Here is a 13,645-nt window from a genome sequence, read left to right as displayed (position 1 = left end):
ACCAAATGCCTTTTAGAGGCATTTCCACAGGCTGGGATGAGATTTTTTTTTTTCCCTTTTGAAAAGTGATTTCATATTCCATTTTATTATTTTTTTACTGTTGCAGGATTTATTCTGTTTGAAGTCTTACATCCTCATTTCCTGTCAGGATGATTAAAATTGATTTCCGCCATCAGCTAGAAAAAGATAATCTGAAGTGGGTTCCTGTGAGAGAGAGCTCTATCCCCACTGGAGACATTACCAACCCTCTCCTATTATTTTAACTTTCTTTTCTGGGGGGATGTCTCTTTGGAAAAGGACAACTGAGTGCTTCTCAGCCGTGTGTGTCCTCCAGGTGAGTTGGGAAGAACAATTTAACCTCATTTTCCCCATCACAGAGAGTTGGACTGAGGGATTTAAATAGCTCTTGTTTACCACTGCCACCCTCCTGGCAGTATTTTTAGAGGAGTAATTGGATCCTCCTGATGCCTTTGCTTTGCTTTCTCGAGCTCCACGTCCTCTGACCCCACACCTGCACCTGTCCCAGTTTGTATCTGGGCAAGCTGAAATGCAATGGGTTTTTCCCCAGCATTAAGCTGGGTGGCTCCTGGTGCACTCAGAGACTTTGCAAGGGGAGGAAGGAAGGATTGAAGGATTTGGGCTGGAAAACCAGCCCAAATTTGGGTTGGCAAGCTGTAAAACATCTGGCCAGCAAAGAAAACATGGAAAAATGGGTCCAGAGGGCAAGTGGCACTCAGGGATACAGAGTGCCCATCTCTTAAATCAATGAAACCTGGAATATTTTAAATAAAAGATCAATTAAATAATTTATTTTTTTCAAAATCAATTCAGTGCATTTTTATAATTGATTAAATAAATTTTAAAATTAACAAAATCAACGAAATGCTGGATATATTGAATAATCTCCAAAATATCCCTATAATATAAATAATCTTTCCAGGCTGAAGGATCTTGGGGCCTCATGACCACGCTGGTTTGCAGCAAAACCCCATAGGCAAATTTATGCAAATGAGAGGGGACTGGTGGTTCCTATCACACCAAGGACAAAATGATACACATGTACAGAGAGTCTTTTCCCCAACCACCATCTCCAGAGTCCCGACTCATGAGGAATCCCCCAAAAATGGGGTCCCCACCATCCCACAGGTCCCACCACCAGGCTTAAACACCCTCACAAGAGAGTAATTTAACGCCATTCCCAGCTTAAGCTCCATATCTACCGGGCGTGAAATTAGTTCCAGCAAGCTGCAAATTTGCCACTAATAAAAATATTTAGCAATTCGCTAGTCTTTAAATCAGGAGCAGAATATTTTCTTTCCTGCATCAACGCCTGTTTCTTTTTAATTCTAATATTGGAGCTCCAGCCGTAAAACTGGAAGTCTCACGGCTGCAGGAGTGGTTTTAAATCAGTTCCCTCAGCGCTTCCAACTCCACCACCAAGACTTTGATCATTTATTATCATTTGATTCTAGGCCACGTTGGTTATTTTGGCCACCAGGATGAGTAGGCCATGGTGGATTTGCAGGTTTTAACCCAAAAGAAGCCATCTTGACCCAAATCTGCCCACGGGTTTCCAGGGGCTGCTCCTCTCACAAAAGAGCTCTGATCCATGTGATCCTGTCCTTGGAGGAAGGTGACCTCTCCATCCTCCTGTGCCAAGAGTTTAATTAGCCTCAGTGCTAATTGTGCCTCTCTGCCAAGCCCATTTCATCCAATGCCAGCCTCGGGATCTTTGTCACGCCTTTGCCAAGAAATGCCACAATTCCCTTGTGGTATTCATATTTTTTGAAATATCCCTTTGCCCAGGATTTTTCTCCTGGGGAGCTGAGAAGCCTCAGAGAAAAAGGAAAACAATAATTATCTCACTTGCTTCTCCTGTGTTTTGCTCCTTTAGAATGTGTTTGGAGATTGTTTACCCACAGGTGATTGTTCCATTGGTTTCATGTGAATTGTTCTGACTTTTTGGCCAATCAGGGCCTGGCTGTGTCAGGGCTCTGGAGAGTCACGAGTTTTCCTTATTATATTTTTAACTTTCTGTAAAGATTCTTTCTGTATTAGTTTAATAATCTTTAATACAATATAGTATCATAAAATAATAAATTAGAGAACATGGAGTCAGATTCATCGTTCCTTCCTGCCACGAGAGTCCTTGCAAATACAATATTCCCTGATCTCTTCCTTGGGAAAAACTATCTGCAGTGATGACACAGCCTTCAAACCATTCCTTTTCCTTGGCAGGACAGCAGCACCCACCCACTGGAGAACACTGAATTATTTGTGCCCAGATAAATCCTTTGAATTGGGTTTTTTGGGCCACGAGCATCCAACAGCATCATTATGGCTCCACTTCTCCTTATTTAAAGCAGATTATTGCCCGAGAGCCTTGCCAGGAAAGGCTTTATGATACCTGTGTTATGGATATCAAACACACTGGAGCTGGAATTAATCACCCCCACATCATTTGTCACCACTTTGACCTGTCCTGTCCCCAGCACAAAGGTTTGGCTGCAGATGCCACAGGGTGCAAATCAAAAGTCCAGGAGAAACCTGGATGTGTGACACCAGCAAACATCCCTACATCAACAGCTATCCTGGAAAAAATCACCACAGATATGAAACTTCTCCCAAGTCATGCAAGCAACACAAAACTCCTCAATATTTGCTGCTCTCCCATGTGTTTAAATTCACCTTTTATACCCAGCATTGCCTTTCTCCCACTTTCTGTAAGTCCTTTTTTCCAGCTGCAATGCAACTCTGACACAAGCAATAAATGGGACCAAATCCCAGCAGGTGAAATCCGGAAGGAAAAGTTATTTTAGGCCAGCAATAAACGATTCTTTGGCAATAAAATCAGACCTTTGCATTCAGCTGGTGGGCTGCTGGAGCAGTTTGCAAGGCAAATCCCCAGGAAGGCATTCCTGATGCTGGGAGGAGGCTGGGATGCAGGAGAGGGATGGGTTTAGGATGAGGAGCTTTGTACCAGATGGGTTGTGGGTTTGTGGTGAAGGTTGTGCTTGGAAATATCACAGCCATGGGGTTGGTTTCCCCAGCTTTCCTTATCTGTGGCTTTGCCATTTGCCTTCATTGTGCTCAGAGAAAGCTGCAGCCTTCTGTGATACCATGGGGGCTGGGCAAATAAATATTGCTAACATTACCTATTATATGTAATATAATATAGGTAACATAATAGATGTTATATGTTAGATGTTATATATCATATACAATATATAATATATCATATATGGTATCTAATATATAATATCTAATATATATATAATATATAATATGTAATATGTAATATGTAGTATGTAATATGTAACTTGTAATTTGTAATATTATATATGATATATTACATATTATATATAATTATATACTGTATAGTATGTAGTGTAATATGTAATATGTAATATGCAATATGCAATACATAGTATATAGTATATAATATAATATATATTATATTATATTATATTATATTATATTATGTTATGTTATGTTATGTTATGTTATGTTATGTTATGTTATGTTATATCACATTATATCACATTATATCACATTATATTATATCATATCATATCATATCATATCATAATATATGATGTATTGTCTATTATATATTATATCTGTAATATATTATATATTGTATATTATAGATTATAGATATTGCATATTATAGATTATATCTATTCTTAAATATTGAATGCATTTAATATTAAAGGGATAAATACATAAGTATTTTGGAGGGTGTTGGGCTGCTGGGCCCACTTCAACTCATTCCAACTCCAAATCTTTTGCTCCAGTTACCATCAGCCCTACTGCACTGGTGGAGTTAGAACCAACAAGCAGCAAGGCTCAGAGCTGGCCACTGGATGTGCTTGCTGGGCTGTAAATTGCATTTTTCCTTCAACCTCTGGCCAAATATCTGGGATGTGGTGAGGTCCACCAGCAGGATCAACAGCTGGATGATTCGAGCTCTCTGCTTCAATCTCTTGAGCTGGCTTAACGTTGCTGTTGCTGGCATCAAGAAACGACCAGGCAGCACCAAGAATGGAGATGAGAAATAAAAACCCAATCAATATGGGGAGAGGTTAATGAGGCTGTTGGTAAAGCTGTGGATAAGAGGTACAAGACAAAAATAAGCCAAGGAAAAACCTTATTGGCTGATGAATAAAACTTATCACTTCCAGATGAAAAGCCAAAGGATGAAAAAGAATGGCAGAAGGAGAAAGCCCCAGTTGAAAACAGGGTTATGAAGAAGGAATTTTGGGGTTTAGAAACCACAAAAATGGAAATAAATGGGAAAGCAGAGACAAGCAAAGGGAAATTCCCAAACAAGAGGAGCAAACGTTTAATTTCTCATGGCCAGCAGGAGCAGGAAGCAGAGGGAACAGCAGAGGAGGAGGAGTGGGAAGAGAAAGCAGAGATGGACACGAGCAAGGCGGGACTGCAGGGGGGGAAAGCCCTGCCTGGTGGGGTTAAGGCACGAGGCAGAGCAGGAGGGAGTTTGCAATCAAACACGCGTTTTTAACGTGCTGGCAGCCGGCTGCTGCTCCATGCCAAGCACAGGCAGGTGTCAGAGGCAGTTCGTGTTCTGCTTGCTGGAGCATTTGGTGTCATGCTGGCGACTCTGATTTCATCACGGGGAAAGGCAGGTCGGTGCTGCACAGAATAATTAACCGCTGCTTTATTCCTCCCCTCGAAAGAAGCACAGAAAACGCCCACTCAGGTGACATTTGATACAGGCAAAATATTGCAGACTTCAAGCAGCTGAGCAGAAAATATCAATATTTAGGGGTTTTTGGGTTAACTGAGCCCAGAGTGTCTGGAGTTGGAGCAGGATCGTCTTTAAAGTCTTTTCCAACCCAAACCATGATGTAATTCTGAGATTCTGTGATAAAGTCACTCATCAAACCACACTGGCCTGGGTCCGATGGGCAAGATGTGGTGGTGAAGAGTCAGGATTTATAAACAGGCTGAAATATTTATTTGAGATGGAAATTACTTGTCTTGCTGTTAGAAGATGGTTATAGCATTGACAAACCTCCCTAGTTTGGCTTGGCTGTCCCAGGCCCCCAGCATGGCTGTTCCAGAACCCGTGTCACCATTACTGTATTAACGAAATCTGCCTGATTTTGACCCTAAATATAACTGAGGGCGTGGACAGCTCAGTTTTTAGGGTTTGGGGGTGAAAGCGCGTTCAGAGGTGCTCCCTGCAGCGGGGCGGGCAGGATCTGGGGGGCGCCGGCCAAGGCGAGGTAATGAAGAACCAATCCGCCTGCACCGGGGGGCAGCGGAGGGAAATTCCCGTTCCACCGGGAGCAGCCGCGAGCGCTGGGACGGGGTCCAAGGCCGCGGGACGGGGAGCGGCTGGAGCGGGTCCCTGGGGATCCCATGGGGCCAGCAGGGCTGGAGTTCAATAGGGACCGGGACCGGGATCGGGGCCGGGATCGGGATCGGGATCGGGGCCGGGACCGGGATCGGGCACTCCGCCCCCCGGGCGCGCCCCCGCCTCCAGCGGCGCGCAGAAAGCCCCGCCCACCCCTCACCGTCAGCCAATGGAAAGCGCCTAGCGCGCGCCAGGCGGGGCAGGGAAAGCGGGGTCCGAGCCCCTCCCTCCGCCCCTTAGCCAATAGACAGCGCGGGCGGCGCTGCGGGCAGCGCTGATTGGCCGGGGCGGCGCGGTTGCTAGGCAGAAGCGGCGGCGCGGGGTGGCATGGCGGGCGCGCTGGGCGTGGGGCCGGGGGTGCTGGCGCTGCTGCTGCTCTGGGCCATGGCGCTGCTACTGGTGATGGCGCTGGGCCGCGCCGGCCGCGCCCGGTGAGCGCGGGGACGGGGCGGGACCGGCCCGGTGAGCCGTGGGGACGGGGCGGGACCGGGCCGGTGAGCCTGGGGACGGGGCAGGACCGGCCCGGTGAGCGCGGGGACAGGGCAGGACCGGCCCGGTGAGCGCGGGGTTCGGGCCCGGCGGTGCTGAGCTCGCCCCGCCGCTCCCCGCTCTCCCCGCAGGGTCGGCGCGGTGCCGGTGGTGCTCGGAGCCGCCGCGCTCACGGCCGCGCTGCTGCTGTTCCCCCGGGAGGGCGAGAGCCCGGGCCCCGCCGGCGCTGAGGAGGTGAGCTCGGGCGGGAGGGGAGGGCGGCACCCCGGCCGTGCCCCGGGATTGTACCGGCTCCTGCCCTGAAGGCCGGGGCTCGGCCTTTTCCGTGGGCATGGCCCCAGATGGCTCTCTGAGCCAGGGACGGCCCTGCGGCCATCCTGGAACCCTGGGAATAGCTCCATACCCCGGGGAAGGGCTGCAGGATGCCCTGGGAATGGTTCCTCACCCCGGGGATGGGCTGCAGGATGCCCTGGGAATGGTTCCTTACCCCGAGGATGGGCTGCAGGATGCCCTGGGAATGGTTCCTCACCCCGGGGATGGGCTGCAGGATACCCTGGGAATGGTTCCTCACCTTGGGGAAGGGCTGCAGGATGTCCTGGGAATGGTTCCTCACCTTGGGGATGGCCTGCAGGATGCCCTGGGAATGGTTCCTCACCCCGGGGATGGGCTGCAGGATGCCCTGGGAGTGGTTCCTCACCTTGGGGATGGGCTGCAGGATGCCCTGGGAATGGTTCCTCACCTTGGGGATGGGCTGCAGGGTGCCCTGGGAGTGTTTCCTCACCCCGGGGATGGGCTGCAGGATGCCCTGGGAGTGGTTCCTCACCCCGGGGATGGGCTGCAGGATGCCCTGGGAGTGGTTCCTCACCTTGGGGATGGGCTGCAGGATGCCCTGGGAATGGTTCCTCACCCCGGGGATGGGCTGCAGGATGCCCTGGGAATGGTTCCTTACCCCGGGGATGGGCTGCAGGATGCCCTGGGAGTGGTTCCTCACCCCGGGGATGGGCTGCAGGATGCCCTGAGGCCTGGCAATGGGCTTTTAGCTCAGAGACAGCCCCAGTGCCACCCCCGTGCCCTGGAGATTGCTCTGTGCTGCTCTCCCGCTGGCACAGGCTGTGTCGCTGGTGGAGCTGGTGACTGTTAGTTTCTGTGACTAAATTGCTGTTTTAGACACTGGTCCACCTGACCCGTGGGGTTTGGCTCCCTCCTCCCATCCCCAGGGGCTCTGTGCAGGGTTTGCCCTCCTGCTTTGGTCCCTCCCAGCTCCAGCAGCCTCTGCTCCCTCTCTGCCATTCCCTTTCCTCATCCTTCTCCTTCCCCTTTTCCCTCAGCTCTGATTTCTGGTTAAAGCCCAGTAACAGCTCTTCAGCTCTCTTGTAGGCTCTTGCCATGCTTGAGCACCAAGCCGTCTGCCTTGTCAGGCCCAGGGATCTCCCCCAGTTTTTGGATCAGGCTGTCTGAGCTGCCACCTTGAGCTCCCCCAGAGCTCTTTGGGCTTTGAACACACAAAAGTTGTGTGGCCTTTCAGGTGCTGTTTCCTCCGTTCTATTATTAATGCGTGTTAATTATTGCTCTTCTCTTTCCTGTTCTGTGTAAATCCCTACTAAAAGATCCTTGTAATGTTCTTTTCTTCTCTCTGTGTCACATCTGACCTGCTCCTGAAGGTCAGGAGTGAGATGAAGGGCAGCCCAGTGCGTGCTTGTTGCCTGGGAGGCAAATGGAATTGGAAAGCTTATTTTTTCACGGATCTTCAATTGGACTGGACCTGCCCTGCCTATCAATAATACATGACCTGGGCTTTCTGCACCAAAACTCTGCTAATTGGCTAATTAAAAAGTGAAACGTGCAGAAGGAGCCAGCCCTTGGCTCACCAGAGACTCTCTGCAGGAGCACCAGGGCTGAGCTAATGCGATGGATAAAGCTGAGCTGGGGCTGAGCAGAGCTCTGGGGGGTCTGGGGAGCAGAGAGGGGATTTCATAAAGAGCTCCTCGCCGTGGGCTTCTCTTTGTCTTGCCTAGCTACCACAGCTTTTTTTTAATTGTTATTTTTCTCTTTTCTCGCTATCTCCCTTCTGAAAGGGAATCAGGGCTGGGGGTTTGTGGCTGGGGAGAACTGCTTCAGGCCTTGACTGCTATCTCTTGCCTGTGCTCAGAACTGGGCTGCTCCACATTAACATTCCCTGCAGCTTTTTGCAGGGATCCTTGTTCTCATTTGTCACATACTGTGCATCCATGCCAGGGATGAAAAGCAAGGAGAGGAATCTGGGGGAGCCCCAGAGGTTCTTTTTTCCAGGATGTGGTGTGCTCCCTGCAGGCTCTTGGAGCAGACTGGGGCTGTGACCTGCTGGGATCTTTGTGTTTCTCTTCCCTGCAGGTTGTGGACACCTTCCTCATCGGCCGCTTCATCCTCCTGGCTGTGATGAGCCTGGTCTTCCTCGGGTGCCTGTTCCTGTTCCTGATTTACCACCTCATGGAGCCTGTGTATGCCAAGCCACTCCACAGCAGCTAGAGACAGCAATCTCTGCAAAGAGGACATCCTGAGACATGGGAATAAACCAGGAGGCTGCTCTGGAGGTGACCCTGTTGTTCCTTCTGAGCTCAGACAGAGCCAGCAAAGCAAGTGAAGCCTTTGCTTCATCTTAAAAAGCAAAGTTTGGTCTGAGCAGGAGTCCCTTCCTCCCCAGGGGTTCAAGCCTCTGCACCTGCAAAGGTGTGTGAACCTCTGAATGCTGCTCTTGTTTACAGAGAGCTGAGCAGCCCCTGGTGCTGCTCCTGATTCAGTGCACTGACCTGAACCGAGAGTGTTTGTTATTGTAACCCACAAGAGATGGGTAGGGCAAACAAACAAACAAGTAACAAACTAGAGCAGTTTGTTACTGCTCCTTTTTCACTGTGGTTTAATAAAACTCTTTGAGAAATCCCTGACTCAGGCTTTGTTTATTCCACAGGGCTGTCACATTTGGCCACGCTGTGGTGACAGTGCCCACGAGAGATGCCTTTTTCTGGGTTTGAGAAAAAAACCCACACCAACATCAGTGTGTGGCTGTGGATGGTTTGGGATGGTCCCTTGGACTGGAAAGCAGAGGCTTTGGAGTGGGGGGTGAATGCAGAGTGATCCAGAACAGCAAATGGAAGGCTGCTCTCCCAGGAGTGAGGGAGGAGCTGTGTGTGCCCTCCCTGGTGCTGAGCAGTCCTGCCAGCCATGGGAGATGCTGGTCCCTGAGTGTTCCCTGCCTGTGACAGCCCTGAGGTGGCACCCTGGGTGCTGCCAAGGCCTCACAGTTGCTGCTACCCTAAAACTTCAAACCTTTGCTCAGTTCTAGCACAGATCCTGCTGGTCACCCTGTCCCTTCCCTGTCCCTCTTTTCCCCTCCTGGGGCAGAGAACACTCTCTGTGTTCTGCAGGAGCAGCAATGGGGTTCAATGCCATTTTTGTCCCTATTTTTGGGGGAAGCCAGGGGAGCAGTGCTGCTGAAGCAGAGCCTGTGCTGAGATGAAGCTGTGGGCAGCAGTGGCACGAGCTGTCTGCACAGCCACTGCTGCTCTGTGCCCTCCCTGGCAGCAGCTTGAATTCCTGCATGAAATCTCAAAAGGCTTTTGAATTGCAGGAGAAATGCATTTTGGTGGCCTGGAGCATGCTGTGGCTGTTTGTAGCAGGGAAGAAGCCTTCACCCTCCCTGCTGCTCTGGGGAGAGGCTCCCACAGTGCCCAGGTCACGGGTGAGGTGGGCTCTGCTATGGCTCGTGTGCTCCAGCCCCACAGGGATAGAGCTGCTCTGCCTTCCATGGCAGCAGGTGAGGTCAAGTGAGACAGCTCTGAGCAGTGGTCAGGGTCAACAGAGCCAAAAACTTGAGGGCAGAAACTCAGATTTTTTTTTTCTCCTGTTTTAGAGATTTTTTTTTAAATTTTGAACTGATGATAGTAATTTAAAGAACCAACTGGCTTTTTCCAGCCCTGTCCTGACAGCTGTCAGTCACCAAGCAGAGCTTTCAGGACATGAAAGATTGATAAGGCAGAGCCAGTGGGTGTGGAAGTGATGCTTCCCTGGCAGAAAGTGCCCCAGCACCCGAGAGCACTGACTCAGTCAGCTAAAAAATATAAGTACAGTCCCAAAAAAAGCAGAGAAGAGGCATCTCTGCTTTTCAAACTGCAGCCATGCTCAATCCATTCCAGTCCTGAAGCCCATGTCCAAGGGAGTGTGCTGAGGAAATGCTGAGCATTTATGCAGCACAAGCACATTGAGGTCTCCTGGTGATTTTGATGTTACACCTGAAACAGAATTCATATTTAATTCATTGTGTTAATAACACGAATGAACATGGAGTTTCTCTGGCAGCTCCAGCTCTGTGCCTGCTGTGTTGTTATCCCTGTGGTTGTGGGATGATTTGGGAGCCTCAGTGAGGACACAGTTTCACCAGGGCTTCAGTCCAGCAAATGGGAGGGAAACCACAGCAAAAGCAGCTGGGGCTAAATCCCAACCCTTACAGCAGAAATGTGAAACTTCTCTCCATTTTGTGTTGTAATTTAACCCAAAGAAGGGTTTTTTCTGTCCCCCTAACTGTCTGTGACTAAAATGAGTCGAAAGGCTGATAGAGCAGCAGTTATTCTGGGGAGAGCAGAAAGCCATGCTGCAAGAGACCCAGCAGCTCCTGCTCAAGGAGGTCATTTCAGCACTTTCCCAAAATCCCCATTAACTGGAGAAAGCCTCACGTGCTCTCAGCCCCACTGAGACATTCTGAGCTTCATCCTCATCCTTCACAGCCCCTGGCAGTGGGGAGCCACCAGCTGGATGAACTCAGCCCGGGCTCTCTGTGTGTTTATTTATGCTGGGGAGTTCTGCTCCTCCCCACACAGGGGCTTTCCAAACGGTTCCTGTTTATTTTTGGAACAGGAAAGACCACGTCAAGGAATTGGTATGAGCCAGAGCTGTTTCCCAACCAGCCCCAAACAGTGATTTTTTTGCTTCCATTCACATCCCAAAGCTCCAGCTCCTGGAGGATAATCCCTCCTAGCACATCTGCCTTTATTTTGGAATGAATGTGCCACAGGAGGGCAGGTTTGTCTTAAACCCCAACCTCTCAGTTGCAGGTGAGGATTTTGGGACCTCAGAGGATGGTAAAGCCAAGGAGCCCTGCTCCAGCCCAAACTGATCCAGCCCTTCTCCTGCAGGATGAGAACCAGATCTGCCATGTCCCGAGGTGCAGGCAGAGAATCAGGCTGAATCTCAGCTCAACAAAGCTGCTGTGCTAAAAGATCTGTGTGCCAGGATGAGGGCAGGCTGGCTGCTTTCAGGTCAGGGGGAAAAGCAGCCCTTTATCTCTCTAAATTCTCTGCCTGGCTCCTTAGAAATGAGCAGGGATGCCCCTGCACCAGGATGCCCAGGTAGTGCCAGGCTCACCAGCCTGAGGGCAGCTGCTCCCTCCTCCCTGAGGAGGGCAGGGAGCAGTGGCAGAGATGGCAGGAGCAGGAGTGTCTGCAGGGGAAACTCCTCTCCTTGATTTAAGGTCCTTGAATGACAGCCATTCCTCATGTCTCTCGCTGCTCTCTGCTGGCACTTAATTACCCTCACTGGAAAAACTGCCCTCAGATTTCCACCTTGACTTTGCTGACTTCAGCTTCCCTGCTGCTGGATCCTGATTTGCCTTTGGCTGCTAATTAAAAAGCCCTTCAGCCTTTGCCAGCTGCTCCTTGCATAGGTAATCACAGACCGTGCCCCAGCCACCTCCTCACCTTCCCAGCAGAGCAGCAGCATTCCTCCCAAATCTGTGCAGCCTCTTGCCCATCTGCCTCCTGGGGGATGGCATTGCTGTGCTGGGGGACTGTGGGGTCGCCTACAGAAAAACCCAAACACTGCACTCCCACACCCAAAGAGCCCGTTTGGGCTGGGATTTGTCCCATCCCAGGACAGAGGTGGACACGTGTCCATGCTCTCAGGGCAGGGCCAAAGGGGCTCATGGCAGAGGACAAGCAGCAGCCCCTTATCCAGCAGAGGAGGAACAAGGCCAATTCTCCTCCAGATTCCTCCCAGAGGAGCTCAGCTCCATTTAAACAGTTTTTTTGGCTAAGGCCAACCCAGGGGATCCCCTCTCTGCCTTCCCACTCACCCTTCAATTCCAAAGCTCAGAGAGATCTGGAGTTTTCTTTGGCATTTGGCTCTTTTCATTTTAAGTTTGAAACTGCCATGGGCTGTGTGCCCTTTCTCCTCGCTCCTGGCAGCAGAGCCAAGGCTGTTCAGACTTTCCAATCATAAGTGGGACATGGCCCAGGCCTAAATTTTTCCCAGAAAAATTGTAAGCAGCTGAAAGAACAAGCAGGAGGGGGGAAAGAAGAAAAAAAAAAAAAAGAAGAAGAAGAAAGGGGAGGAAAGAGGAGGGGGGAAATAAAATCCCCAAACCAACTTGCTGTTGCAATAAGCCCCCATGTGTGTCAGGGCTTCTAGGATTTTTTGCTTGAAGGGGTATTTTGAGGCCCCCCTCCCCAAGAGGAGGTCATTGGGTCATCCAGCAGTGTGAAAGCTCCATCACACGAGCACTGACAGGGCCATTCTCACCCAGCTCATGGATCCCTGCCAGCAGCAAGGTCCTTGTGCCCACAGAGGCCACAAGTGCCACGAGCCTGGGGACACTGCAGGGTCACCTCGAGGCTCTGCTGAGGACAGACCCTGTAGTGACACCTCTCCCTACGGCTCCATCAGGGTTTAGCCCAGTGGGATCAATGTTTCCCTGGGAAAAAGGGCAGTTGGGGATTTGTTTTTCTCTGCCTGCTCCATGATTTTTCCTGCATTTTTCCCCAAGGCCCATTGAGTACCCCCAGTCAGAGTGGAGGGGATTGAAGGCCATCCCTGCTGGGCCACCTCAAACCTGCAGCTGCCCCTCTCCAGGCTGCCCGGCCCCCGTGCCGCTCCACCCTCCTCACAGGTTTACAGGGAGCTGCTCCAACTGGCTCGCAAGTTTCCTCCTTTTTTTCCCCCCCACCCTTTTTTTCCCCTTTGCTGATGAAATCGGCACTTAATAAAATCACATCAGGCCCAGATGTTTTCTCCTCGGGTCAAGATCCAAGGAGGTGAAGTCAATTGGAGCTGCAATTTATCCCGGGCACACACAGAGCCCCCGGCACCGGGCGCTGACTGCCCTGGGCACGGGTGGTGAGAGGATGCAATCACACCCCAGGGATGCAGTCACACCCCAGGGGACAAAAACACATCCCAGGGATGCAATCATACCCCAGGGGACAAAAACACATCCCAGGGATGCAGTCACACCCCAGGGGACAAAAACACATCCCAGGGGATGCAATCACACTCCAGGGGACAAAAACACACCCCAGGGATGCAGTCACACCCCAGGGAACAAAAACACACCCCAGGGATGCAATCACACCCCAGGGGACAAAAACACACCTTAGGGATGCAATCACACCCCAGGGATGCAATCACACCCCAGGGAACTGCAAAGATCCCAGGGGTTGCAAAAACATCCCAGGGGATGCAATCACACCCCAGGGAATGGAATCACATCCCAGGGGACAGCAAACATCCCAGGGGATGCAAGCACATCCCAGGGGATGCAATCACACCCCAGGGCACTGCAAACACATCCCAGGGGATGCAGTCACATCCCGTGGCTTCCACGCGCTCCGGCTCCGCGCACTTCAAAGTCGCTCCCCCTCCCCTCCCGGAGCACACAGCTGGCTGCACATCTGGCCCTGCACATTCAGTCCGCTCACACCGCGGGGGTGTCTGAGCCCCGTGGCTGCCCGCGGAGCCTGCAGGGCTGGC

The 13,645-nt window shown here is 51.0% G+C and overlaps 1 protein-coding gene across 2 annotated transcripts; it reads left to right on the top strand.

Moving 5' to 3' along the window:
- The first annotated feature begins 5,705 nt into the window (after positions 1-5,705).
- Positions 5,706-8,786, top strand: TMEM218 (transmembrane protein 218). Of its 2 annotated transcripts, XR_009489354.1 has the most exons (4): positions 5,706-5,814; positions 6,004-6,106; positions 7,250-7,397; positions 8,243-8,381. XR_009489354.1 is itself a non-coding variant. In XM_059867230.1 (3 exons), exons 1-3 carry the CDS (start codon positions 5,711-5,713, stop codon positions 8,375-8,377), a joined length of 342 nt encoding a protein of 113 aa, XP_059723213.1. In that variant the 5' UTR covers positions 5,706-5,710; the 3' UTR covers positions 8,378-8,786. The 2 variants fall into 2 exon arrangements, 1 of the variants encoding a protein (XP_059723213.1); XM_059867230.1 differs by lacking the exon at positions 7,250-7,397 and having other exon boundaries at positions 8,243-8,786.
- Positions 8,787-13,645: the final 4,859 nt, after the last annotated feature.

The sequence above is a fragment of the Haemorhous mexicanus genome, chromosome 24, assembly GCF_027477595.1.
Source record: "Haemorhous mexicanus isolate bHaeMex1 chromosome 24, bHaeMex1.pri, whole genome shotgun sequence".
Taxonomy (NCBI): Eukaryota; Metazoa; Chordata; class Aves; order Passeriformes; family Fringillidae; genus Haemorhous; species Haemorhous mexicanus.
Note: the sequence above shows the minus strand (reverse complement) of the source record. Positions and strands in the feature narration are given on the sequence as shown.